Source organism: Lygodium microphyllum, chromosome 8 (assembly GCF_053477565.2).
Source record: "Lygodium microphyllum isolate KBCC chromosome 8, Lygodium_microphyllum_v1.1.10, whole genome shotgun sequence".
Classification (NCBI taxonomy): domain Eukaryota; kingdom Viridiplantae; phylum Streptophyta; class Polypodiopsida; order Schizaeales; family Lygodiaceae; genus Lygodium; species Lygodium microphyllum.
The window spans coordinates 70,129,260-70,153,825 of NC_141142.1; the positions used below are offsets into that span (position 1 = coordinate 70,129,260).

The window sequence follows — 24,566 nt, forward strand, 5'->3', positions numbered from 1 at the left end:
CAATGTTTGTTTGTGGCTTGTAACATTAGTCTTGTGATTTTCCATAAGAAGGTGCCTACAAGCCACATTAGTGGCTTAGGCCCTATTTGACTATATTGAATATTACACATACATATAATTCAAGCATATGAGGATAGGATACCAAAATTTGGTGGACATTGCCAATGTTGTTAAATGGTAGAATCAAAGTTGTTAAACAAGTTTGAGGTAAACTAAACTTCCTACTAAAATCCAACTTTTGAAAAGTATATGATCAAAATAGCATTCTTTAGCATAGTTTGGATTTATGTAAAATTCTAGCAACTTTTACCAAATGGTTATTCTCCTAATGAGAATGCATTGGTATATGTTAAATTATCTTTCATGAAAGTTTCAATGTGCTTTTTCTTTTAAATTTCAAATGGTTTTCATTAGGAAAACTAAAAATGTTTTATTTTTCATGAAAATGACCTCAAATGTGCCAATGACAATATGTAACTTTCAACTTATTTTGGCCTTTGTATTTTTTCAAGTACTACTTATTTTGGCCAAAATTCCCTAAAATAATTTCTTCTTATTCTTTACCATTGGGAAGAAAATGAATTTTCAATAGAAGGTCTAAATCGCCATGAAAGTAGCATCAATCTCGTACAAGTTTTTTAAGGCTTTTAATTATTTACATGACATAACATGTCAAGTTAAAATTACAATTTTATGAATATTTAAACATATAATATTTATTTTATACTCAATTTGATCTTGTTCGCAGGCTCTATGTGGTGATATTGATTGAATATTTGTGTTTTATGAGAGCCAGTGATACAATATTAGTTTGAAGCATCACATTATTAGCCTCTCTAGTGAGGGATAACAAATATCCATATAATATTTCTAAAGAGATGAGACATGATACATAGTGTAATATATTTGCTTTATGGTTGGTACTCGAATCAACAACTACCCAAATTGTAGTTGTTGAGACATTAAAGGAGCTACATCATTATCCAACTTCCAAGTGACCAAATTGTTTAATTTTGCATGACGCATTTATTATGTATTGCTATCCTCATTCATATTCAATAGAACTTACAAAAAGTGTTTACAATACAAAAAGCTTTGCTTTTCGGTGCGACAAAACTCATTTGTTTGTAGTGATACATTGAAATTTATTTACTTTTTCTTACTTGAGTTAATCATTTCTCATAAAGTATAAGTGTGCTCAACTTCTCCACTTGATTTGGTAAAGGGTCTGATGTGTTGAAGTAGGCCCCTTTTGTTGGTAAGAAAGTCTTCTTCTTAATAGTGCATTATTATGACACCATGGTGATGTTCTATTGTGATATTTTGGTACATTAGGGAGGGAAATGTGGGAAAATGTGTAGTTAAGAGACTTCGTTCTCTTTTCAAAGTACCATGTTGGAGAGACCTAGCATTGGCAAGTTGTCATATCTCTCAAGAAAGGGTCAATTTTGAAATAAAAGTCATGAGTATTGATCAAACCAATACTATTTAATAATTTAGATATTCTAGGTATGAGTCTTTGGTAAGGTCATGTTGGTTCTTTCAAGACCTTTCAAACAAAACACTAGAAAATAAGGGGAACAAACGCACTAAATGAAAAGAAAGAGAATATAGAATAACAATACCAATAGACACAATAGACTAGCCATGGGAGGCCAATATTAGAATAGGTTAATGGTAGTAGCAATATTCAGGAAAAGACAAGATCATCCCATCCCAAAGTTGTCTTTTGAAAATCCCTTTTCAAATTTGTGTGAAATGGAAAACAATTGACCCAAAAGTAGATAGTTCTAGTTATAATTTCTCAAAGTTGTGAAAACACATAGATTTAAAATTCCAAATTCTTCCCCAATATGGAACAAGAAAGATTTAGGAATGGCTCAAAAATGCATGAACATGCACTCAAACATGATTCCCATTTGTTTTTAGCATTCTTTCCTAAAAATAGCTCATTCAACTAAAGTGTTTGTAATGCATGTGATTTACATTATCCATATAATATTTGCATCTCCCAAATCTAGGTAAAACCAAGCTCAATTATCTTTAATCTTATTTTTAGGAATCTTGCAAATTGTCTTTAAAGTCTCATCTTTACTAGGCTTTTTAAACTAGCAAAACTTGAACTAAGAGAAAAACCTTCCTATTATATGACTAGACATTACTTATTTGATCTGCTTGGCTCTTCCATGGACAACTTCATTTTTGTATGGCCTAATGGCTTTAACTATGAGGGCTCTCAAAATGGACACACTTCATTCATGTTTTCTTTATCACCGAGCAACATTTGTTTCTAGTCAATGACATAATGGAGATTAATTTTTTTCATCCCACTTTTGATTTTTCTCAACAAAGCCTATGATTCTATGGAAATTCAAAATACATGCTTCATGTCCTCCTCATTTTTCCCACATAAAGAACAAAGCATGGTGTCATGTTTAAAGTTACTAACATGGTCTTTAGTTGCACATTTCTTGGTGCCACTAGCCTCCATAACATCTCATGTAGTCTATACAAGTTGGTAGAGTGAAGAGCCTTCTTAGGTCTTTTCTTCCATGTAAACATAGCTACCTATGGTTCCTCTTTCTTCCACGCATCAACCACCATAGCTAAAAACCATCGAGCATTGGGGTCCTTAAAGTCTTTCCTTTCCTTTGTGGCTATAGTAGGCTTTCCTTCCGCATTTTTCCAATGTTTTTGATAGATTTTACAACCTCAAATATTTCAAAGGTGGGCCATGCACCCTTCATCCCTAGATAGAGCTAGTTGCAACCAATCCTCTTCATCATCAGGATGACTAAACTAATTACCCATACGATCAATAGAGCTAAAGTTTCCTTCAACTGAATCTTGGATATCAAGCTAGTAGGATAGTCCTTTAGAGTAAATTCTATGAGAGGTCATAAGATTCGTAGATGCCAAAGTGAATTCCTCATATGCATAGTCATTAAGCCAAATACTAAGGTAAATAGAGAAATTACTTTTATCCCCTTTAGTATCTCCCCATTTCAGTTTGATAGTGACTTTCTTCCAAGCTTTTACCCCTTAGAGCACCTCTCCATTTTGGTTTGATAGTCACTTCCTTACAAACTTTGATCAATTACTAAGCACCTTATGATTATTTGATTTTAATGCTTGCTCAACCATGTAGCAAAAACAACAATGCAAGAAAGAATGAACTTGAGAAGCACAAGTCTACTAGCTAACAAGACCCAGAGCTAACCCCACATTTCTTGATTTTGGAAGCCATCTTATCCATAAACCAATCCAAGTACTATTTGATAGGAAAACTAACAATAATTGAAAAGCATAGACACATGATGACTTTCCCTTTATCAACTTCATTAAAACCAAATGTTAAAACCCAATAAGGACTCACTTTGCAAGAAAGAAGCAACGTCTTACGTTTGAGCTTGCTTACCTTGGGACAAAATAGCCTTGTGAATTCATCATAGATTTACAACAAGATTTTGACTCAACTTGATTTAACATTGGAGTTATCACTTGTAGACGTCTCACTACATAGATATTGACCATCAAGAGAAAAAAGAGGTTTGATTACACCCTTCCTTATAGTTGCATACACATTGCACAATGATGGGTGTGTGATTGAGAAAAAAAGCACTAAAGTAATGGGAAGCCTTGCTTGATACGATGCCTCAAATCAAATTTATTGGAGAAGTGCCCATTAATAGAAACATAGGGAAGAGCATTACACAATAAAAAATCAATCATTCTATAAAACATTTTTCCACATCCACATTTGTAGAGAGAGAGAGAGAGAGAGAGAGAGAGAGAGAGAGAGAGAGCATGGAAGAGAGAGAAAAGATAGACATGAGAAAGAAAGATAAACAATGGAGAGAAGAGAGAAGAGAGAAGAGAGAACAAAGGAGAGAGAGAGAGAGAGAGAAGAGAGAATAAGAGAGTGAAATGATAGAGAGAGGAGAGAGAGAGAGAAGAGAGAGAAGAGAGAGAAGAGAGAGAAGAGAGGGAGGGAGGAAGGGAGGGAGAGATAGTATAGAGAGAGAGAGGGTGGGAGGAACAAAGAGAGGAGATACGAGAGAGAGAGAGAGAGAGGGTGGCTAAGCATATGCTATAACAAGGCTTAGCATAGTGTGCATGGCTAAGTATATGCTACACTAAGGCTCAGCATAGCATATGACATATATGCTAGGTATATGATTAGCATATCCTTAGCCAATGTTTCCATATGCCAAGCTAAGGGTTCGCTAAGCATACAATATGCTAAGTCTTAGCCTATGGACGCTTGTGTATCCTTAGCATAGCATATGTTTAGTGTATGTGTGGCATAAATCTAAAATATACTAAGTGCAACATACTCTTAGTGTAGCATGTGCCTAGCCTACACATAGCACACACTTACTCAACCTAGCATATGTTTGGTCTATGCCTGGCATATACTTACCCTTTTTCTGTGTATGCTTATCATAAATCCTTTTATTATTTATTAAAGATTGCTAGGACGTCACATGTGTATTATTTAATGTCTTCTATAGATGCTAGTCTGTAACATGCTCACCTATTGGTGATCCATGCACGTTTTTACCGCTCCCTCGAGAGACAAGTCTAAGCAACGTCGCCCGGCACTCCCATGGAATGTCACGGGGTTTGTCGCCTAGGGTTTCCTGAGTACACCTCGCAACAGAACATCCATGGTCGGAACCCACTAGGATCGACCTGAAATTTGGGTTCCTAGTAGGCAAGGTCTCGTGATAGCATCCTAGCGTCGGATTCTAAACATCCTACTTTAAGTAGAGATACCAAATCTGAAACAGATCCATACCACACTTGGTTAAAAAAGAATGGGAAATGAGAGGGATGCGCCACTCATCCTCTCTGCCCATAGGGCATAGTCCCATTCTGGTCCCCTAAAACGGCATGAATCAAGTTCTAACTTAGCACTGCCCAAAGGTAGACGATAGTAAAACCTTGTGAGAAGCCTCCCAATTCTCTGGGACCACCTTGCCATCCTACGGTGGACCCGTTGCGGTTCTGCCCACCCGCTTCCCTCAATAGGAATTCTTTAGTTATCTAATTAGGTCCTATCATATTTATGTGTGACATTTAAAATTGGCTTCCTTAATTAAACCTTTTAAAGAACATGGTTCATTCGCGTAATTTACGGCACATACACAAATACAGAGCAAGCAATCCTCTTGACAAACAGTTCATTAACTTATTTTCTAGTTAATCTTTGTCTCCTGCCCATACAGGAGAAATTATGTTTCCCTTCTGTCCAACAAAAGTACTCGATCCAAGTCACATGGCACCATAGTTTCCATCCAGTATCTAGAATAGGATCTTCTAACGTCGTAGACATTGGGCTCACGGCAATCTACAACTCCATTCTGGACTAAGCAAGGGGTGTCCAGAGTTCCACTGACCCCAAGCAACCTAGGAGTGAGACACAACTTTCTATCATTGGCCTTTTCACCACTCGAGCTTTGGCCCGTGAATCGAGTAGTGCCCTCTCGGGCAATCCGCATAGCAATCTTGGAGATGATTCACCTATGCAAATATACTTCCTTAATTAATCCAAATAAGAATCAAGCACAATCATGGCAATTAGCCTAATATCATCTTCCAAGGAAACATTCCTTTATTTCCCATGGCAACTTGTCATCACAGACCCCTGCCATGTATTTACCATCAAGCACAAGCACTTGAAATAATAATCTAAATCACATTCCAACAATCAATTTAATGCAAAAAGCATTTAGGACGATGTTAGATCAATCAACAAAATGGTGATATCTTTTTCAAGGTTTCAGGAATAATCGCGATAACATTGCCATCGCATATTTGCTCTCCCCCTTGGGATCAAAAAGTGATTCTATGTAAAATTTACCTAACACTCTTTTCTTCGACTAAGGCATATGTTAGGGGTTTAAACACTGTACACAATATAAGTTCACTTGCATTGTTCGATAACCTAACCTTCTTCTCAGTAAGTACAAAGGCATCGGTCTTCCCTTTGCCTCGTGTTTCCCTAACCCCTTGAGCTCTCTACTTTCCTTTGAGGGCTGGAGTTGTCTGTATCTAGCCCAACCCCAAATAGGATTTATATATATAGTGGCCATTGGATGGGTCTCAAGGCATCGTAGTTTTAATACTAATGATTGTTGTCTGTACTAGCTGCACACAACTTCAAGATCGCAATGAATTAATAGTTTGTGACATTAGCAAGACTTTAGATATTTGAGATTGAGTTTCCCCTAGCCTAGATTACTTACCGTGCGATCCATCAAGTGTGCAAGCTACGACATATGTTCAGTGTGGGGAAATACATATCTATTATTTTCACGAAAAGGAGAGTCGACACTACCTTGGAATGCTATTATGCTATGTACAAATTTGTCGCATAGCATCTAGATGTCATTTGCTTCTCTTGATGCAAGCACTTTGCAAACTCCACCTTTCGAAAGTTTGCGATGAATTTATCATTTTCAATAAACCATTCTCGTGTGGGTCTAATGCATCTTATGCATGAATCAAATCAAACATTCATCAATCTGGAAATACGTTACTTACGATTGGTACCGCAGTTGGATTGGCAGTGATGCCCTCGCCCGGAGCTCCATTGCTCATTGAGGGAATTCCATCTGCGCGCGGCAATTTTCACTACTGGGGGCCATTCTCGGTCTTCGCCTCCCTTAGGCACGAGTCGCATAAGATTTTGGCACCTTGTGCTCGATTGGTGGGGCCAATTGGAGGAAAGAATTAGGCTTGCGGGTGGACAATAATCTTGCAAAAAAAGGTATAGTGATTCACGGGCAAAGGGAAAAAAGGATGCCCACCCTCTTAGGAGGGGAAGAGTAATGGGATCCCTTGGAGAGTCTCTCTTTTTCCTCTGTCTCTCCCTCTTCTTCTTCTTCTTCTTCTTCTTCTTCTTCTCTCTCTCTCTCTCTCTTCTTCTTCTCTTCTTCTTCTTCTTCTTCTTCTTCTTCTTCTCTCTCTCTCTCTCTTCTTCTTCTTCTTCTTCTTCTCTTCTTCTTCTTCTTCTTCTTCTTCTTCTCTCTCTCTCTCTCCCTCTCTCTTCACACTGGCAAAAGGGTGCAAGACTAGGGTTGTAATTCCTCCTCCAAGGCTTCCTTCAGTGTGTCGTGCCTCATTTTTCACTACAATGGGGGAGGGGGGGTTTATGGTGGGAAGGGGGTATTATTAGGGGGGGAAAGAGATAGTGGGGGGGAGTGAGGTGGCACACGTGTGCCCCTCCCCCCATTGAATCCGTTGTCATCCTTGTCTTCATCAATGTCCCCATTGTACTTGTTGGCCTTGCTGCGATCGTCTCCAGCTCCTCGCCAGTCATCATCTTCTTCCTTTTCCCCTCGCAATCATCGTCACAATCTTCTCCCGGTGACAGCAGGGGGGAAGGAATTAAAAAATTTTCTTACTTAGAAAGGGGGGGTTTTATGGGTTGTGTAGGGGATGTTACATAGTCTAGCTCTTAGCATATATAAGATTGCTAGGATGACACATGTGTATTATTTAATGTCTTCTATAGATGCTAGTCTAGCTCTTAGCATATATAGTCATTGGAGTGATTCTCCTTTGAGGAGTTATAACTTATCTTGTTAACCAAGTTTTATGAGTATAGATGGGAGAAGATCTTGAGTTTGGGGGTGCTCCTCTCATTCCATGTACTACACATATATATTTGCAAGTGGATCCTACTCCACAATCTTCTTTTCTAGGAGAGCAAGCCCCACATGTACCTTGTAAGCTCACACAATATTAGTAATATGTAAGCTACCTATTTTGTAGAGTCAACAAACTCGGACAATGGATTTTAAACTTGTATATATTGTACAATTATCATCTTTGCATATTCTCTCTTCTCATATAGATAAAGCATTTTTGTGCAGTTTTAAGATATATACCAAGTAAAGAGGTGGTTCATATCTGACAAGATAATAGACATGGACAACAAGGATTTGGCTTTGCAAGGGGCCAGGTTCTTGCTAAATGTTTTCCCCCTTGCATGCATGCAACGGTATACGTGTTGGTATGATTTTTTGCATACGTTAGAATATCTATTGAAAAATGCCCTAGAAAACATGCTCGTTTTGATGCATATGCCTACATATAGAGATAGAAGCTCATATTGACATTGATTCCGATAGTGGGGTTTGGCATTTTGAAAGAGAGCCTTGGCACCTAACTTAGTTTCCTAAAATCCAGCCACACTGACATCTTCTAATGAGAGGGTCAACATCTAATAGTGTTCCTTTGGAAGACATTATTTTTTAGAGTTACCTAAAATTAACAAGAGGCGATTTTTCAAATAAGAATCACATTATGACTTTCCATTATAAAAATACAGACATGCCATAGTGGCAATTGACATGCGACAGGCGCTCAAAGTGGGTTACAATCGGTACGTACGACAGTGAGGGAGGTGAGGGGTGACTCGAAGATGGGTAAAAGGTGATGGACCGTGGGTTACAATCTGTACGTACGATAGTGAGGGAGGTGAGGGGTGACTCGAAGATGGGTAACAGGTGGTGGACCGTGGGGAGAGAGAGAGAGAGAGAGAGCTCTTACTGTCATCCTGCTTTGCGCGCACATACCTACAAAGACAAACACGCACAGACAGACAGACACAGAGAGAGAGAGAGAGAGAGAGAGAGAGAGAGAGGCTTCGGGCAGCCCGGACTTCTTCTATAAGGAGGAAGAGTTCTCCATCTTCTTTATAGTCCAGCGCAGTCTCGAATCCCGACTCTCGCCACAGACACAGACACAGAGACAGAGAGAGAGAGAGAGAGAGAGGGAGGGTGGGTGGGGCGAGAAGGGCCGCAGGATAAGTATCGATGGATAGCCGTGAGCGTGTGCTTGTGGTGGGCGCGACTGGGTACATCGGGAAGCACATAGCGGCAGCTTGCGTGGAATGTGGGCTGTATCGGACCTTCCTTCTGGTCCGCCCCGACGTAGCCTCCAACGCCGCCAAGGTCCAACACTTCATGGCCCTCAAGCGATCCGGCGCAACCCTCCTCAAGGCACACACCCGCCTCCCCTCCCGAGTCCTATATATATATATAGTATATTTAGAAGTATATAAGATGCATATCTGAGTTCCTCTCTTCATGTTTCCTCTTTACAACAAAGCTCCAACCCCACGCAAAGAGACACACACACACACATACCCGTGAGCATGCCCCCTCACACACACACACACACACACACACACACACACACACACACGCACACGCACGCGCGCGCGCACATCATGATACACATGCACATAACATGCATCTAATACTCTCTACAATTTCCACTCTACATGAAAATTCCTTGCCCCAACCTCTCCTCCCAAAAGTCATGTCAAAAACAGCTTAAGTGTCATGACCTGCATACAGACTCTCCCTCATTCCCTTCCTCCCTCTCTCCCTCCGCGTGCAAGTGTGTGTGTGTGTGTGTGTGTGTGTGTGTGTGTGTGTAGAGACAAACATAAATACACCTAGCCCTATATATATATCTATCTAGCTACCTAACTAGCTAGGAGCTAATGTGCATATAGCACATTTAGTCTTATTCATTTACATTTACATTCACATTAGAATCTTAAGAATCGTGATTGCTTATACTATCCCCATTGAGACTGGTTTTTGGCCTTCAAGTCTATTAAGTGAAAATACTTCAGTTGTTCAATTTATGGTTGTTAAACTGATGCCACATTGAATTGGGCATGATAGAACTACTCGCCTTTTATTACACCACTCACTAAAGTAGATCCATTGTAATGATTTTAGGGCTCTCTTGATGACTTTGACAACATAGTAGCAATATTGAAACAAGTGGATATTGTCATCTCAAGTATTGCTGAGGACAAGCTACTTGAACAACTAAAGTTGATTGAAGCAATGAAACAAGCAGGAAATATAAAGGTTGATATCTTTCCTCAATGCTTTCTATTTTGCTAAATAGATTTGTCATCTTCAAAGTTACAAATCTAGAATATAAATGCTTCTAGATCTAGTTATAAATCAACTTTTGTAATAACACTTATATTTATACATTGCACTTATCTAACTTCATTGTCTCCATGATGCCAATTTAGATGAATCTTCTTTTTTTCTTTTGCATCTAGATGTGTGTCTATATGTGTGCATCCATTAATTAATAATGAAAAAGTGAAGTCAATGATTGTATCCAATAAAGCAACACAATTGTCTTACAAAGGCTTCCGACCCCTTTTTTGACGTGAATAGATTAATCTACAAATTGTTGTACAACTCGCAAAGATTGGCAACTAGATGATAGTAGAAGTTGTGAGTAGCCACCATTTGAAAAAGGGTCATTCATCAAGTGAAGAATATCCACTCCCATTGCTAGACTATGCACTCAATGGTGACTACAAGTGTCTCAAAGAAATCAACCTTACAAAAGGGTTAGGTGCAATTTTGTAGGGGAAAGATATGAAAAATTCAAACAACTTAGACAAAAGCTATTGAACATAGGTTTTAGAAAATGTTGGTAAGTGACTGAGACAAAAGTGACACAAATTTTGTAGTATCAAACTTGTTTGTATGATTTCACTCATACCTTGTTGAAGCTTGTGCTTATATCTTTTCCCTTCATGTAGAGATTCTTGCCCTCTGAGTTTGGCATGGACCCAGATCATCTCGTAGATTGCCCTCCTCCAGGTGGTGATGTCTTTGTTGCAAAAAGAGAAGTGCGACGTGCAATAGAGAAATCTAGAATCCCTTACACATTTGTCTCTGCAAATTGTTTCAATGGGTACTTCTTATCAGGACTTGCCCAAATCAATCAATTTCTACCACCTTCAGATAATGTATTGATATATGGGGATGGAAACCAAAAGGGTAAGCATGTTGGATTGACTTAATTGAACATGTTACATTTTCATGTTTTTAGAAGCATAGAAGAATCTATTTGCATTTATGAAATGTCTAAGTTTGTCATATCTATGAGAAATTCCAAAGGTATTCATTATTTTTTAACTAAAAGCTATATTTTATAGTTATATGGAATCTAGAGAAAGATATCGGTCATTATGTGGTCAAAGCCATGGTGGATCCTCGAGTCATTAACACTACTATTTACATTCGTCCACCTGCAAACATACTTTCCTTAAATGAGGTAGTCAATATTTGGGAAGCGAAATTAGGAAAAGTACTCAAAAAGACTTTTGTTAGTGAAGCTACATGGTTGAAGCAAATTGAAGGTACAGAAACTCTACCACCTTATGCCAAGTAATTTGACTCTTTTCTTCCCATCAACTTTTTGTTATAGTGGTAATCCTTTCTAATTTGTCGACTATCATGATTAGGAATAACTCCAATGAACATAAATAAACACTTTATTTGTTGTGAGAACACTGAACCAAGTACCAAAATGCAATCAAATTTTTGTAGCATGAATGAGTGCATAAAGAAACCATATGAGCAAGTGTTTGCATATAACCTAGTGCTATATGTATGAAACAATTCCAAATGTTATTAAATATGCATAGATTATTTCACAATTCCTTTTGATAGGAGCTATTTAGCACATCGTATGCCATGTTGAAAGATAACTTCAAACACTTTACTTTGCAGATTGCCCAACGTTATGGCTCAAAATAGTAATGCAACACTTTTATCAAATTTACTACTTGGGAAAGCTCTATGACTTCAATGTGCCAAGTGATCGTGAAGCCTCACAACTATACCCAGAGATTAAATATACAACACCTGATCAATACTTGCAAGATTTCTTAGACTAATGAAGCAAAATAATTTGGCAAGGCATTAGTAAACTAATCTGTATGTGAAATTGGCACATTGAGGTTAAATAAAATTAAGAGGCTATGAGCCTTGGTTTCTTTATGTTATGTATTTTGTGAAACCATGAATTGTTGAGACTACAAGCATTTAATAATCCTAAAGAAGGTTCACATCAACTCTAAAGACCCTTGGGTTAATATGGAAAACATGAAAATCTTGCTATAGATTATAGTACTTGAACTATGGTTAATACTTGATTCATTTATCTATTGAGAAAAATTTTTCTTTTATAAATTTTTAATTTAATGGTACTAGTTTTTTCATGACTAGAAGGTTTTCCTAGTTATAAGTTATCTCAAAATACTTAAGGATTTGGAAGCTCTTCATGAATCTCTATAAGTGAAGCATGATTTTACCTTTAAATAATGCAATGTATTCTCCAAGTTGTCAAAAAGAACTCAATATCTTAGACTTACTTGAAAATCTTGGGCCTTTTAAGGAATGCTAAATCATCAATTCCAACAAAAAGTGAACAATTCAATGACTCTATCAATCTTACATTGAGGCCCTATCGTGTATCCATCATGTAACATACCAATAGATAGATTATCTTTCATCATCATGACAACATTCTTTGGTGCTGCTCCAACAACTTGTATGTGAAACTTTTGGACTTGCTCTTTTGATAGCATATAGAATCTTCATGATTTGTCATGTCTTTCCATAATGGTTTCATGAAACTTGTGGTTCTTTGGCCATTGACCTTTAGTTGTGTAAGATAGCATCATCACTTTTAAAACTATTGATGTAGTGATAATCTTCAATACTTTAAGGGGAGAGCTAACACAATGTTCAAGTTAACATTCTCCATATCTTCGAAGGAATCCTTGGTGGAAGAATATTCTTTGGAAAGATTTACAAGTAACATGGCTAGTCTATCTTTTTATTGTATCTTGGTACAATATCATCAAGTTGTGATATGATACTCTTAAGCATGTTTATATGTTGCATGAAAGAAATATCTTTAGCACTAGTCTTGTAGTAAAAAAACTACTTTTGTAAGTATTTGGATCTCCACCAAAAATTGAATTTCTCCTCAATGGTAAAGATAAAGAATAGGTTAAGGAAATGTGACCAACATTAGATACTAAGTTTCAAAAAATATAGGGGGTCAACATAAGTGAAAAAGCATATAGTTTCATGGTCACTTTTGAGTAGAAACTTGAAACACTTAGTGCTCCCAATTGGAACCGTCTTGATTTTTTTCTCAATGTGAAATTTTTGTGAAATAGTTTGAATACTTCATGCATTCTCATTAAGAGAGTTTCACTTTGATCCAAATTGTCAACTTTCTTAGTATCTTTAAATAGTGTTGCTAAGTGTAGTTTTAAGCATTTTTTTCGCACTTATGGAAATCAAATATTTGTTAAACTAAAGCTTTGAACCATAAAACTCCACTTTGAGGGTGTAGCTAGAGGTTTTGGCTTTGCAAGCATGTTAACCAAGCTTGCCTAGTTGTTCCTTGTATATTAATGTGGCGATCCAAGTGCAAGAAGCAAACCAATTTGTGACAATAGTTGCATCACACTAACTATTGTAGATCACATTGATCCAAAGATTTACTACATTGGCAACTACAAAGAGATAGGGCTAGTTACCTCTATGTTTGCAAAGGGTTGGTTATATAGCCCAAGAATGTCAAAGTGGAATTTTGTTTCTTCTCCTTTATGCAATTGCCTTCTTTGTAATCTTCAACTTGGATGTTGTGTCTTCTTGTTCTCTTCACTTCACATTTTTGTATGCTTCTATGGGTGTTGGCCTATCAATTAATTTAACACTTGCTTATGTATTAGAAGTAGAAAATGTGATTATGATGATAATGGAAGCCTGTTCACTTCACATATCTTCATCAAGTGATACATGTTTTATAATCAATTATAAATGTAAGTGGTCAAAGTAACTAGGGGTGTGTGTGGAGGAGAGAACTCATAGATATGTAAGTCTATCATGGCATTTCAATAGAAGGGACATTAAAAAACCCCTTGTTAAATCTTTTCTTATACACATAAGGGCATCATTTAATGGGTACATTCACAAGTAACAGTGTGCTTTGCTCATTATAAATTTGTAAATAAGGGGTTTTTAAAATAGGCCTCGAAACACATGATACTAAGGGTTTATATGTAATGAATCCCTTGAGATTTGAGAAAGTAACCAAACAAGGATTATGAGAGCTTTGCTATGGCTTAATTCTATCTATGCGATAGGCCCTTAGTAGAGGCCTATTAACTGCTTTCATAGTGGGTTTCTAGGCTTGACACTTCATTAAAAAAATCACTCTACTCGAAGCCCTTTGGAAAATGTGCCAACCATAAGAAATTATTTCCATAGCATTTGTTTCATCCTTACATTTTCCCCTCACTCTAATAGTAGCCCTTCAACTTCAAGGCATCAACTCGGGGAAGTTACTATATTAGGTACATCCTCTACATCACGTGTGTTCAAGGCCTTTTTATAAATACCCTTATCTATGAATTTTTTCTTAATAAAACATAACCCTTTTCTATTCAATCTATAATAACCCCTTTATATTATACCCTTGTATATGTAAAAAATATATAAAATTTATATTTTTAAAATACCTTATTTTGAACCCACATGATGCACACATATATTCATGAGTAAGTTACTTGAGGGCATCAATGGGACTATAGTTTTCACAACATTTGTTTCATCCCTTTAGTTGCACCTCACTCTAATAGCAGCCCTTCAACTTCAAGGCATCAATGGAGCTAGCACATGTGTTGTCGAGATATCATCTTTGATATCTGTGAGATGAGCTACATAGCTCTCAGAATAATGCCTTCTAGTATCTAGAACATTTAAAAATCCAAGGTAGAGAAAACTTACACACATTGACCAAACAAACTATGTTGACTTTAAGAATATGAATGATGCCCAACTATTCAAAGAGGCCATAAAACTAGGACAATTAAGCTTACATGAATGATTGCAACAAATGTAAAAGTTCTACAACCATGCTCTTGGGTTGTATCCCTAATTCTAATGACATTGAAAGATATGTTTGTTTCTCACAAGTTTGTTGTTGATAATAGTCTCAAACAAGGATGATTTTGGTGTCTAATATTTACCTAGTTGACAATAGAAAATAAGGTTTGAAACTTTACCAAGTTGAGTAATAACTTTGTTGAAAGAAGATTTGGCAGAGTTTGAAAGTTCTTTAAGGGCATGTACATAGGACTCACCAAAAATTTCAATAATGTTCCACACCTAAAATATGTTATGGTGTATGTTTCAAAATAACCTATGATACAAAGTTAATATATTGTTCCTAAAGCCAATAGGGATCTACCAAATAGAATTTATAAGCTTAAAACATGGAGGTTTCTTCAAGCCATCCCTAAGATTGAATACATGTGAAATAGGAACTAACTTTTATGTGTAAGTCATGATAATTATTGTGTGAAACATTTGAGATTCAAAGCATGTTAGCTCTTCTATAGAGGTGTTATTATTAAACTAACATGCTTTGTGTCATCAAGTATATGTATTGCCCAAAGTTTTAGGCCCAATTATCATGAATTTTCAAGCAATGTATAAACTTGTTCTTGGATACTTTTATGTGTTGTTCATTTATCAAATTCTTAGAATTTATATTGTATGCATTTATGTCTTGTTCATAGCCTCTATGTGCTATTAGGGATTAAGCATGAGAGTTCTATGGGAGCTAAACATTTGCATAATGGCAATTTGAAGCCCCACTTTTCTAAGTGGTATATCAAAATCCATAGTGGCATGAATGTGTGGGATAGATGTCATTCTAGTTAACTAGAGATCTAAAATATTCTCATATTGGTCTCTAATAAAATATCACATCTCCACTTTTATATAATACTTTCATTATGTATTAGCATTCCTCTCAATCATGCCCAAAAAGGCAACTATATCGCTAAAAAAATTAGGCATTACCATAGTAAAAACTCGTTCTCCTACCAAATGATATCTCATTTCTAGCGTGCCATATCCCTCTCATGAATATGGCTTTGAATATAGCCCAAATCGAGCATGAGGCTTCATTGAGGTTCCCCCATCACCAAGCAAGGCTTGTTTCCAATTCAACCTATTATCTACTCTTATTTTTTCTATAGCTTTAGAAAGGCTATTCTAACATCCTTTAACCTCTAGAAAATCCCACAACACATCCTTAACTATCTCATCAACTCTCTTATCACTACAAGGATTTGAGCTAGTAGCGACGTCGATTAGTGACGGCGGCTATTGGCATCGCTATTGGCATCGCTATTGGCGTCGCTAATAGCGTCGCTATTTGCGTCGCATTTGCGAAGCAAATAGCGACGCTCCACAGGGAAAAAAAGCGGGCCAAAATCGAGCACGGTTTTCATTTCGCATTTGCGGCTTGTGTGTTTTGAGAGCGAGAGCGAGGGAGAGAGCGACCGTCGTGAGAGAAGGAGAGGAAGAAGACTTGCCGCCGCCGCCGCTGCCGCCGTTGTTCGCAAAGGAGAGGAAGAGCCTTCATCGCAAAGAGGAGCCGCCCCACACTCGCCATATCTCATCGGTGAGTCTCCCTCTCTCTTTCTTTTCCTTGTTTAAGGTTTAAATCACTTTCTCTTTTGCTTGTTTAGGAGAGGTGTTGAGGCAAATGCACCAACAGTCGGGACTTTGGACGGACTTCTATTCTTTCAGAAGCTGCAACTCACGTTGGCGACAATCTCTCACCTTGTCTCTCACGCTCCGCTCTAACTAACCAAGCATTCTCCTCTCCAACCCAAGGAAGCAAGAACACAAGACTAGCTGGAGTTGTAGTGAACTCACCTAACTTACCTTTCAAAGGCTCGAAGATAGTTCCACGACCACGATCAACACGATCTGATGCCGTCGCTCCTTCGCATCCACCACCAAGCACACCAACGAGTCGAAGAGCTAGTAGAGATGACGAGAAAAGCAAGAAGACGACGAAGAGCTTCACCTTCCCTCAGTCCCTCGCTCAACACACCTCTCACTCTCTCCCTCTCAGTCACTCTCAACACAATGGAAGCAAGATGATAGAATAGAAAGATTGAATGGTTGCACTGACAGAGCTTCCGCAGCATGAATGTGCCAAAGGGGGTGAATACAACTGAGACCTCCCACCCTTATATAGACATAGAATTAGGGTTAGGGTTTGCGCCCCTTTTGCGTTTAGGGTTAGGGTTAGGGTTTGCGCCCCTTTTGCGTTTAGGGTTTTCACAACTGTGAATTAGGGTTTGCACCCTCTTTGGGCATCCTACCCACATAGTGGGCTTTAGGCCGGTCAATCCTTGAAACATGCTTGAACCTTAGCCTAAATAGACCAAGCCTACACTATTCTAATCACAATTACATGTGTGCAACCCACGCAACACATGCGGGTGCGACAAATACAACTACGGGTGATAAATACAATGTGCACGTGAGTGAGCCCGGCTCTCACAAAATAATACAATCATGATAGTCTGATGATGTCCATGAGTAAAAAGTAATACACAAGTGCCCAAAGTAATACAATGAAGCTCCACAAAATAGTAATCCACTAAAAAATAGTATCCAGCACTTGCGCTTTCTGCAGCCTTCTCAAAATACCGTTAACAAGAGGAAATGAGAGAGAAAGAGAGGGAGAGGGAGAGAGAGGGAGAGAAAGAGAAAGAGAGGGAGAGGGAGAGAGAGGGAGAGAAAGAGAAAGAGAGGGAGAGGGAGAGGGAGAGGGAGAGGGAATGAGAGAGGGAGAGAAAGAGAAAGAGAGGGAGAGGGAGAGGGAGAGGGAGAGGGAGAGGGAGAGGGAGGGAGAGTGCATTCTCTCTCTCCCTCTCCCTTTTGCTTGTTTAATGTTTAAATCACTTTATTTTTTGCTTGTTTAGGAGAGGAAATGAGAGAGAAAGAGAGAAAGAGAGGGAGAGAAAGAGAGGGAGAGGGAGAGGGAGAGGGAGGGAGAGTGCATTCTCTCTCTCCCTCTCCCTTTTGCTTGTTTAATGTTTGAATCACTTTCTTTTTTGCTTGTTTAGGAGAGGAAATGAGAGAGAAAGAGAGAAAGAGAGGGAGAGGGAGAGAGAGGGAGAGAGAGAGAAAGAGAGGGAGAGGGAGAGGGAGAGGGAGAGGGAGAGGGAGGAAATGAGAGAGGGAGAGAAAGAGAAAGAGAGGGAGAGGGAGAGGGAGAGGGAGAGGGAGAGGGAGAGGGAGAGGGAGGGAGAGTGCATTCTCTCTCTCCCTCTCCCTTTTGCTTTTGGAGAGTGTTAAGATATATTGTGAGAGGGAGAGGAAATGCGAGAGAAAGAGAAAGAGAGGGAGGGAGAGAAAGAGAAAGAGAAAGATAACATATATTGGAATGATACCATATCCATGATTATGGTAATGGTATCCACTATTTTTTTTATGGGTACCATTACATCGACTCCTTAAGAGGGCTAAAAATTAGTCATACACTTTATAAAGTCTAATTAGGAGATTTAAGATGCACGATAATAGACTTATCGATAATGGTATGCAATGTGCTTTGCCATGGGCCACGTACATTGGTGACTCTTTAAGATGGTTTAAAATTGGTCATGTCCTTCATAATGTCCAAGTAGGGATCTAATTGTGATATGCATAATTCATTGTTTTTGTATTAACTTTATAGGCATAACAAATTAGAAATCATGCCAACTAGTCAACGAAAGGACTAAAAGAAAATGATACCCTAGCTAATGGTCATTACGGTACTTCATCAAAATGAACCCAAAAGTATTGTTATAGAAGAAGAATCCCTTAAATTGAGTATAGGATATTTTCTCTCAGGTCTTATGACTATGAGTAGAATTGATTGAAATAAATTTTATTACTATAGTTGATAAATTTCATAGATGGCATTAATTTTAATACGCGATCCTAGGACAAAAAAACCACATTTCTAATATGCTTTTTGTTGAGACTGATTTATTATTAGACTAAGAGATCCTCAATGATGCTCATAAATGGATTACTTATACTCAAAGCCCTCTAGTGCAGTTTTTTACAATAACGAATAATTATCTACCGGGACAAACAAATCCTTGAGCATGATACAGGGCCAAGATATAACATCAATAAATCTCTCAACTACTATGTACAATGCAAGATTTATGGTCAACTTGCAACTTGACATACATCTCCATAAAGCTATCCATTTAAGCCTCGTTTGCTGTAATGTAGATAAGATGGAAAACGAAGACATTGCTTGCACTCTTAAGTGTGCAAGCAAAATACGGGTGGAGCGATACGAGTGTGACCGAGTTATTCAGGTACCTTGCACATAGGCTTCATTGATTTTTTTTTTTGACACTATTATTGCAAACATGTGTGCTTTTTCAAGGTGTTTTATGATTTTTTTCAGGTTATTGAAATATCATATATTACCACCTGCAAATACCATGCCTGAGTCTCGTGATGATGCACGACATGTTTTACGGAAGCTTGGCATGGACTACAATAACATCCATGCATGTATCAACGACTGCATACTGTTTCGAGATGAATACGAGACTATGGAGACATGTCCAAAGTGTGGTGCTCATAGGTATCGACAGGACTTGCAAGGGCAAACCATCCCTCAAAAAGTTCCCAGACACTTTCTGCTCATCCCCCGCATAAACCACATGTTTCACACGTCCGGCATGGCAAGCTTGACAACGTGGCATGTGCAAAATAGGTCCACGGATGGAGTTCAACGAATATCAGCGGATTCACACGCATGGAGCCACATTGACTCTACCTTCCTAGGCTTTGCGCGAGAGCCAAGGAATCTTCGGCTCGGTCTCGCAATGGATGGTGTGAACCCATTCGGTCTATGCTCAACTTCTTACAGTGTGTGGCCTATAGTGCTTGTCAACTACAACATCCCTCCATGGCTTTCTACGAAGAAAGGACATCTCATCCTTAGCTTGCTTGTCCCAAGCTGCTACAAAGTAAAAAATATGGACGTGTATCTTCGTCCATTAGTCGATGAGCTTAAGATTTTGTGGGAGGAGGGGGTCACTGTGCAAGATATGAGCAGGCGCGATGGTCAGCGGTCAGCCAACATTCGAGCCATTCTCATGTGGACGATGCATGGCTTTCCGAGATTGGGAGAGTGCTCAGGTGAGCAGACCTCTGTTCTCGCTGGTAATATCTATATTTTATCTCATTCAATCAAGTATTCACTAGGTCGTGGCTCACCTTACAGGTCTGGTTACCTCAGGTTATCATGCATGTCCATTGTGTGGACCACAGTTAGACTCCCGAAGGTCACGAACCATGAAGAAGATGGTATATCAAGGGCACGCCGCTTTCTTGCCAAAGTTGCCATATTGGACCCACTTACAAGTCAACCACTTGTTGGATCCCATGCATATTTTCTAAAGATGACCAATTGTCGGGGCTAAAATCCCATGATTGGCATAAGATATGTCAGGTTTGTGAACAGAATGGATTGTAATTAGCGTGGGCATTTTGCAATTTGAAAAGTGGCCATTATTCATAATGCTTTCTCATTTGTGGCAGTTTGTCCTACTGATCGCGATCGCAGGATGCCTTACTCCAGAAATTCGTGGGGCCATTTACAAGTTGTCGACTTTGCTGCAATGGATCTCACAGAAAGAGATTAAGACGTCCTCTATTGAATCCGCGAGGCAAGGAGCAGTGGAGACGGTCTGTCTCTTTGAGAAATACCTACCCACTAGCATGCTCACGATACAAGTCCACCTTCTTGTGCATCTTGTGGACGAAGTGGAAATTGCTGGACCTGTCCATACGCGATGGATGTTCTTCCTAGAGCGCTTCATGAAAACCCTAAAAGGCTTTGTGCGACAACGAGCTCGACTAGAAGGTAGCATGGCCGAAGGTTGGTTGGTGTCAGAGGCATTAGTCCCTATCTCACAATGGCTACCAACGGTGGAACCAGACAATGAAATGCTATGGACGCTGAAGGACGATGATAGACTGACTGGAGATGTGGTGGTTGGAAATGGGGTAGAAAAAAGAATGGATGCCTCAATGGAAGAGAAGGTGAATCGCTTTTGTATGTTGCACCATGCCTCCATGGAGACGTGGCTTGCCAAGTACCAGATTGCAAGGCAAGATCGAGAGAAAGCGCATTCGATATCCCGAAGGCATGGAGGAGATGCCGCAGTTTATGTCAACACGATGGTTGCATGGAGCCTTGACCGCAGCATCCAGCGAAGGGACAGAGGTCTCAATGGAGGAGTGGGAGTTCTCGAGGGAATGTAGTCCAAAGGTGATGAGGGGTTTAGAATATGTCGTATCTAAATTTTATATGTGATATCTAATTTGAGTGTTTCAATGTACAGTACAAAATATATAGTGCAGCGTGGTCGCGCGGACGACATTTTCGCGTGGAGCGTATTGACAAAATGCGCTCCACAATGGACTGTGGTGTCATGGCAAGGTTTGAGCAAGAGAGCCGGCGACGAGCAACGGATCCGAACACGGTTGTGGATGAGATGGAGTATTTTGGGAACTGGCAAAGTATTATTACGGTGGATTACCGTAGCTTCTCCATGATACTATTCGATGTGCAGTGGTTCAAAGTGGTACTTGGAGGAGCTGGAGCAACAGTTCGACGAGGTCCATCTGGATTTCTCGAAATAGATTCCGAAAAAAAATGGACGGATTTGCGCGACACCTTTGTGTTGCCGGCCCATTGTGAACAGGTGCATAGAGTCATTTGCTTGCTAATTGTAATACTACATGGTTTATGTCACAATGGTTTAAACTCGCTTTGTACGTGTTTGTGAACAGGTAATCTTCTATCCAAACCCCCGACAACCTTGATGGTGGTATGTTATACCTTCAACTCCTCGAAGTGCGAGAGTATATGATCAAAGCGATGTTCCGGGCATAGATGAAGATAATATGCAAATAGAGGGGTCGATATTACAAGGGGTGGAGGCCGCCGCAAGCTTGGAGCCCGCATCGGCTAACAATGATGGAAATACAGGAGTCCAAGAATTTTTTGAGAATGAGGCAGACTCATTCTTTTGTGGTGACATGTCTATCGACCTTCCAGCGTATGCAGAGTTGTGTCAGGAGATTAACATGGGACCATAGGATACTTCATTCTTGGAGAATTGTATTACTCAATTCGTTGTTTAGATCGCGTCATAAAGGTACATAAGATATGCATTTTAAGAGGGATTTTTTAAAAATGATTTATATTACTGTGCTTTGTATAGTTTAAATTGATTATTCTAACACCATTTTTTATCTGTGCAGGTGACATTTTCAGGATGAGTCGAGGGATGAGCGATGAGGAGTTTCAGGACATGATGGCACGCATGTCTCCAGACCAACTCGCGAGATTCAGAGAGATGGCAGACCAGGAGCTGTCTCGTTCTTCGTCAGGGCGCTTTGCTAGATCTGCATCAACGCGATCAGATGCTTCACCTTCGAGCAGACGATCTCGATGCTCACGACTTGGGCCAGAGGGAGGGACTGCATCGGGATCAGGGGGATGTTGTTGTGGAGACACGGATGTGGTGTCTCCATCTCGTCGTTCAGCTGGCGCTGCATCACCTCCAGGATTTGTCACACCTGTGGGGACGTCTACTCCAGTTACTTCGGCTTTTGCGCAGCCGTCAGCAGGTGGCACCCCTTTGAGTGCCACTCCGAGAGAGGTTACCCCCGTCGGTACATCGGATGTAGAGGGGTCTCCTGGATATGCCCAGGAGCGTAGACGGAGATGGGAGAGGACCCATCTTAGGCTGACTCCTAGGGGTTATGGATATCTGGTTGATAGTAGGTCAGGAGCCATCATCATGAATGATGAGGGGAGGAGGGTGATGGCTCGCATGAGAGAGTTGTGCCAACAAGTTTTTTGGCACAACGTCATGGATCATTGAAAGAACATACCGGAGGGGAGCAAGGACTACATAGTAGCATCCTTGCACAAGGAGTTTCCGGTGCCAGCCGCAGTAGATAGATTCTCTACGGGTTGGATGATGGATTGCATGCGTGCATACATGTCACATAGACGATCCGATGCATGCAATGCAATCAAGAGTGGGGCTGCAAAGCCCGAGTGGTTAGATGCAGACGACTGGCACCGACTGAGGGAGGAGGCTACAGATTCGTCAGGACGTTGGAGTCAGCAGCGGGAGGCGACGAGGGCACAACTCGAGGCCGGAGTGGTCCATCATCTTGGGAGTGGCGGCCACAGGACATATTTGGAGGACTTTGTAAGTTTCTCTTTTGTTTTGCTTGTTTGTTTTTTTGAAATATTCTTTGTACTGACAATCATGTTTCTAACATTTAGCATTTTGTTTTCTTTGCAGCACTCCATTACAAATCGCGATCCGCAAGGCCTTGAGAGTTGATATGCAGAGAGGCACGGTCTCAATGCATTGATCGACCGATTGTATAGACGCGGCGGTCCTGTAAGTCACTCATATTTCTTGTCCGTAGTTACCATGAGATATTTGAATGCATTATTGTATGGTGGATTGATGTGTTGTTTCTTTTTCTACAGAATTTGTTCGATGCTCCTTTGTGGCGGGACGAGCTTTCGGGGGACGAGGATTTGTAGCTCGCCCTTGGATCCTTGGAGCTCACACCTTTATTTTTTAGTCACCTGATCTATGTATACATTTTCTATGTATTAGTGATATCCTGTCATGATTGTACCAATCGCATTTTATGCGATCATGTATTTATTTCATGTATCAGTTTTATGATTTCAGTATACATTCTTTTTGTTTGCAAGCGCTTTGTATACAGTAGTGCAGAAACTATTTTGTATGGCTCTCATACAGCACACAGTGCTATATGTGGCAGGGCAGCTTGCTGCCCTGCCATTAAAAAAAAATTCCATGTTACCGTCACTATTTGCGTCGCAAATTTTCTGCTCGCGTCGCTATTGGCGTCGCAAATTTAACTAGTTGCGTCGCTATATGCGTCGCTTTGCAACGCATATAGCGACGCCAATAGCGACGTTTCTATGGCGTCGTCAATAACGACGCTTTTTGCGACGACGGGGGCAAATTTTGTTGTTTGTATTTTCGTCGCTTTAAACGTCGATATAAGGTCTATATCTTGTAGTGTGTAGAGCACACAAAGAAGGGATTCACCCAGAAACTTAAGCTTCTCCTCAGTTTGCAAGTTATATGCCACTACTCTCCACAATGAGATATTAACTTGTAGCAAGGTGTTTCTTTCCATCGACGAAGTAATCTCCTTTTCCATGTCAAGGCTATCCCTCTTCTCTCTTCTTTTCTCCATTCCTTTTGCACTTTGAGTATACAAGAGATGTCAAAAATTTTGACATATTTCCTTTGCTTAAGCCAACTTGACTCTTTTGCCTTATCATTTTGCCATCTTGTTAAGTTCAATCATCCTCTTCTGAGGCAAGAGGTAGACCAAGAATCCTTCTCCTTTATGAAAGCTTGCATCAACTAATTATATATTGCATTAGTGAGGTTGTGACTTGGTGTCATGAGCTACTTCCATAGTATTGCTACCATACCCTTTCTACCTCCAAAAGACCAATACAAGGCTATGAATAAAGACTCAAGCTTCTTCCATGAACTCTTGATGAAGGGGAGGATAGTTGTGTTAAATATCATAATGGGAGTCATACATAGTTTGAGGGTTGTCACCCTGCTAGCAATCCCTAGTGATAAGTTTCCATACTTGCTTATCTTTTGGTTGAAATTACCCATCAACCACTCAAACTTCTATGCATTAGTAACCATTAAGCCAATTGGTGCACCCAAATACCTGAAACTTTTCCCCTTCTTCATGATTTGAACTCCCAAGTGT

At 39.6% G+C, this 24,566-nt stretch overlaps 2 protein-coding genes across 11 annotated transcripts; both read left to right on the top strand.

Annotated features, from left to right (window-relative positions):
* Positions 1-8,557: 8,557 nt before the first annotated feature.
* Positions 8,558-11,894, top strand: LOC148032434 (bifunctional pinoresinol-lariciresinol reductase 1-like). 2 transcript variants are annotated; one of them, XM_087683104.1, is made up of 5 exons: positions 8,566-9,014; positions 9,768-9,902; positions 10,601-10,841; positions 11,000-11,203; positions 11,577-11,894. In XM_087683104.1, exons 1-5 carry the CDS (start codon positions 8,829-8,831, stop codon positions 11,741-11,743), a joined length of 933 nt encoding a protein of 310 aa, XP_087539230.1. In that variant the 5' UTR covers positions 8,566-8,828; the 3' UTR covers positions 11,744-11,894. The 2 variants fall into 2 exon arrangements, with proteins under 2 accessions (XP_087539231.1, XP_087539230.1); XM_087683105.1 differs by lacking the exon at positions 11,000-11,203 and having other exon boundaries at positions 8,558-9,014.
* Positions 11,895-16,216: 4,322 nt separating this feature from the next.
* Positions 16,217-23,435, top strand: LOC148032435 (uncharacterized). Of its 9 annotated transcripts, XM_087683103.1 has the most exons (10): positions 16,217-16,341; positions 18,969-19,057; positions 19,150-19,892; positions 19,978-20,205; positions 20,295-21,027; positions 21,101-21,463; positions 21,552-21,919; positions 22,026-22,987; positions 23,084-23,185; positions 23,278-23,435. In XM_087683103.1, exons 5-7 carry the CDS (start codon positions 20,824-20,826, stop codon positions 21,582-21,584), a joined length of 600 nt encoding a protein of 199 aa, XP_087539229.1. In that variant the 5' UTR covers positions 16,217-16,341; positions 18,969-19,057; positions 19,150-19,892; positions 19,978-20,205; positions 20,295-20,823; the 3' UTR covers positions 21,585-21,919; positions 22,026-22,987; positions 23,084-23,185; positions 23,278-23,435. The 9 variants fall into 9 exon arrangements, with proteins under 9 accessions (XP_087539229.1, XP_087539228.1, XP_087539227.1 ...); XM_087683102.1 differs by lacking the exons at positions 21,552-21,919; positions 22,026-22,987; positions 23,084-23,185; positions 23,278-23,435 and having other exon boundaries at positions 20,320-21,233; XM_087683101.1 differs by lacking the exons at positions 21,552-21,919; positions 22,026-22,987; positions 23,084-23,185; positions 23,278-23,435 and having other exon boundaries at positions 19,978-21,027; positions 21,101-21,211.
* The last annotated feature ends 1,131 nt before the right edge of the window (positions 23,436-24,566 follow it).

What these genes read in the sequence shown, in the direction of transcription:
- LOC148032435 (XM_087683095.1), top strand. Translation starts at nt 19,112, where the DNA reads ATGTGTGCTTTTTCAAGGTGTTTTATGATTTTTTTCAGGTTATTGAAA.
- LOC148032434 (XM_087683104.1), top strand. Translation starts at nt 8,829, where the DNA reads ATGGATAGCCGTGAGCGTGTGCTTGTGGTGGGCGCGACTGGGTACATC. An exon ending in TGGGGATGGAAACCAAAAGG is followed by an intron (nt 10,842 to 10,999) that starts GTAAGCATGTTG and finishes TATATTTTATAG; the next exon opens with TTATATGGAATCTAGAGAAA. An exon ending in ATGGTTGAAGCAAATTGAAG is followed by an intron (nt 11,204 to 11,576) that starts GTACAGAAACTC and finishes TTTACTTTGCAG; the next exon opens with ATTGCCCAACGTTATGGCTC.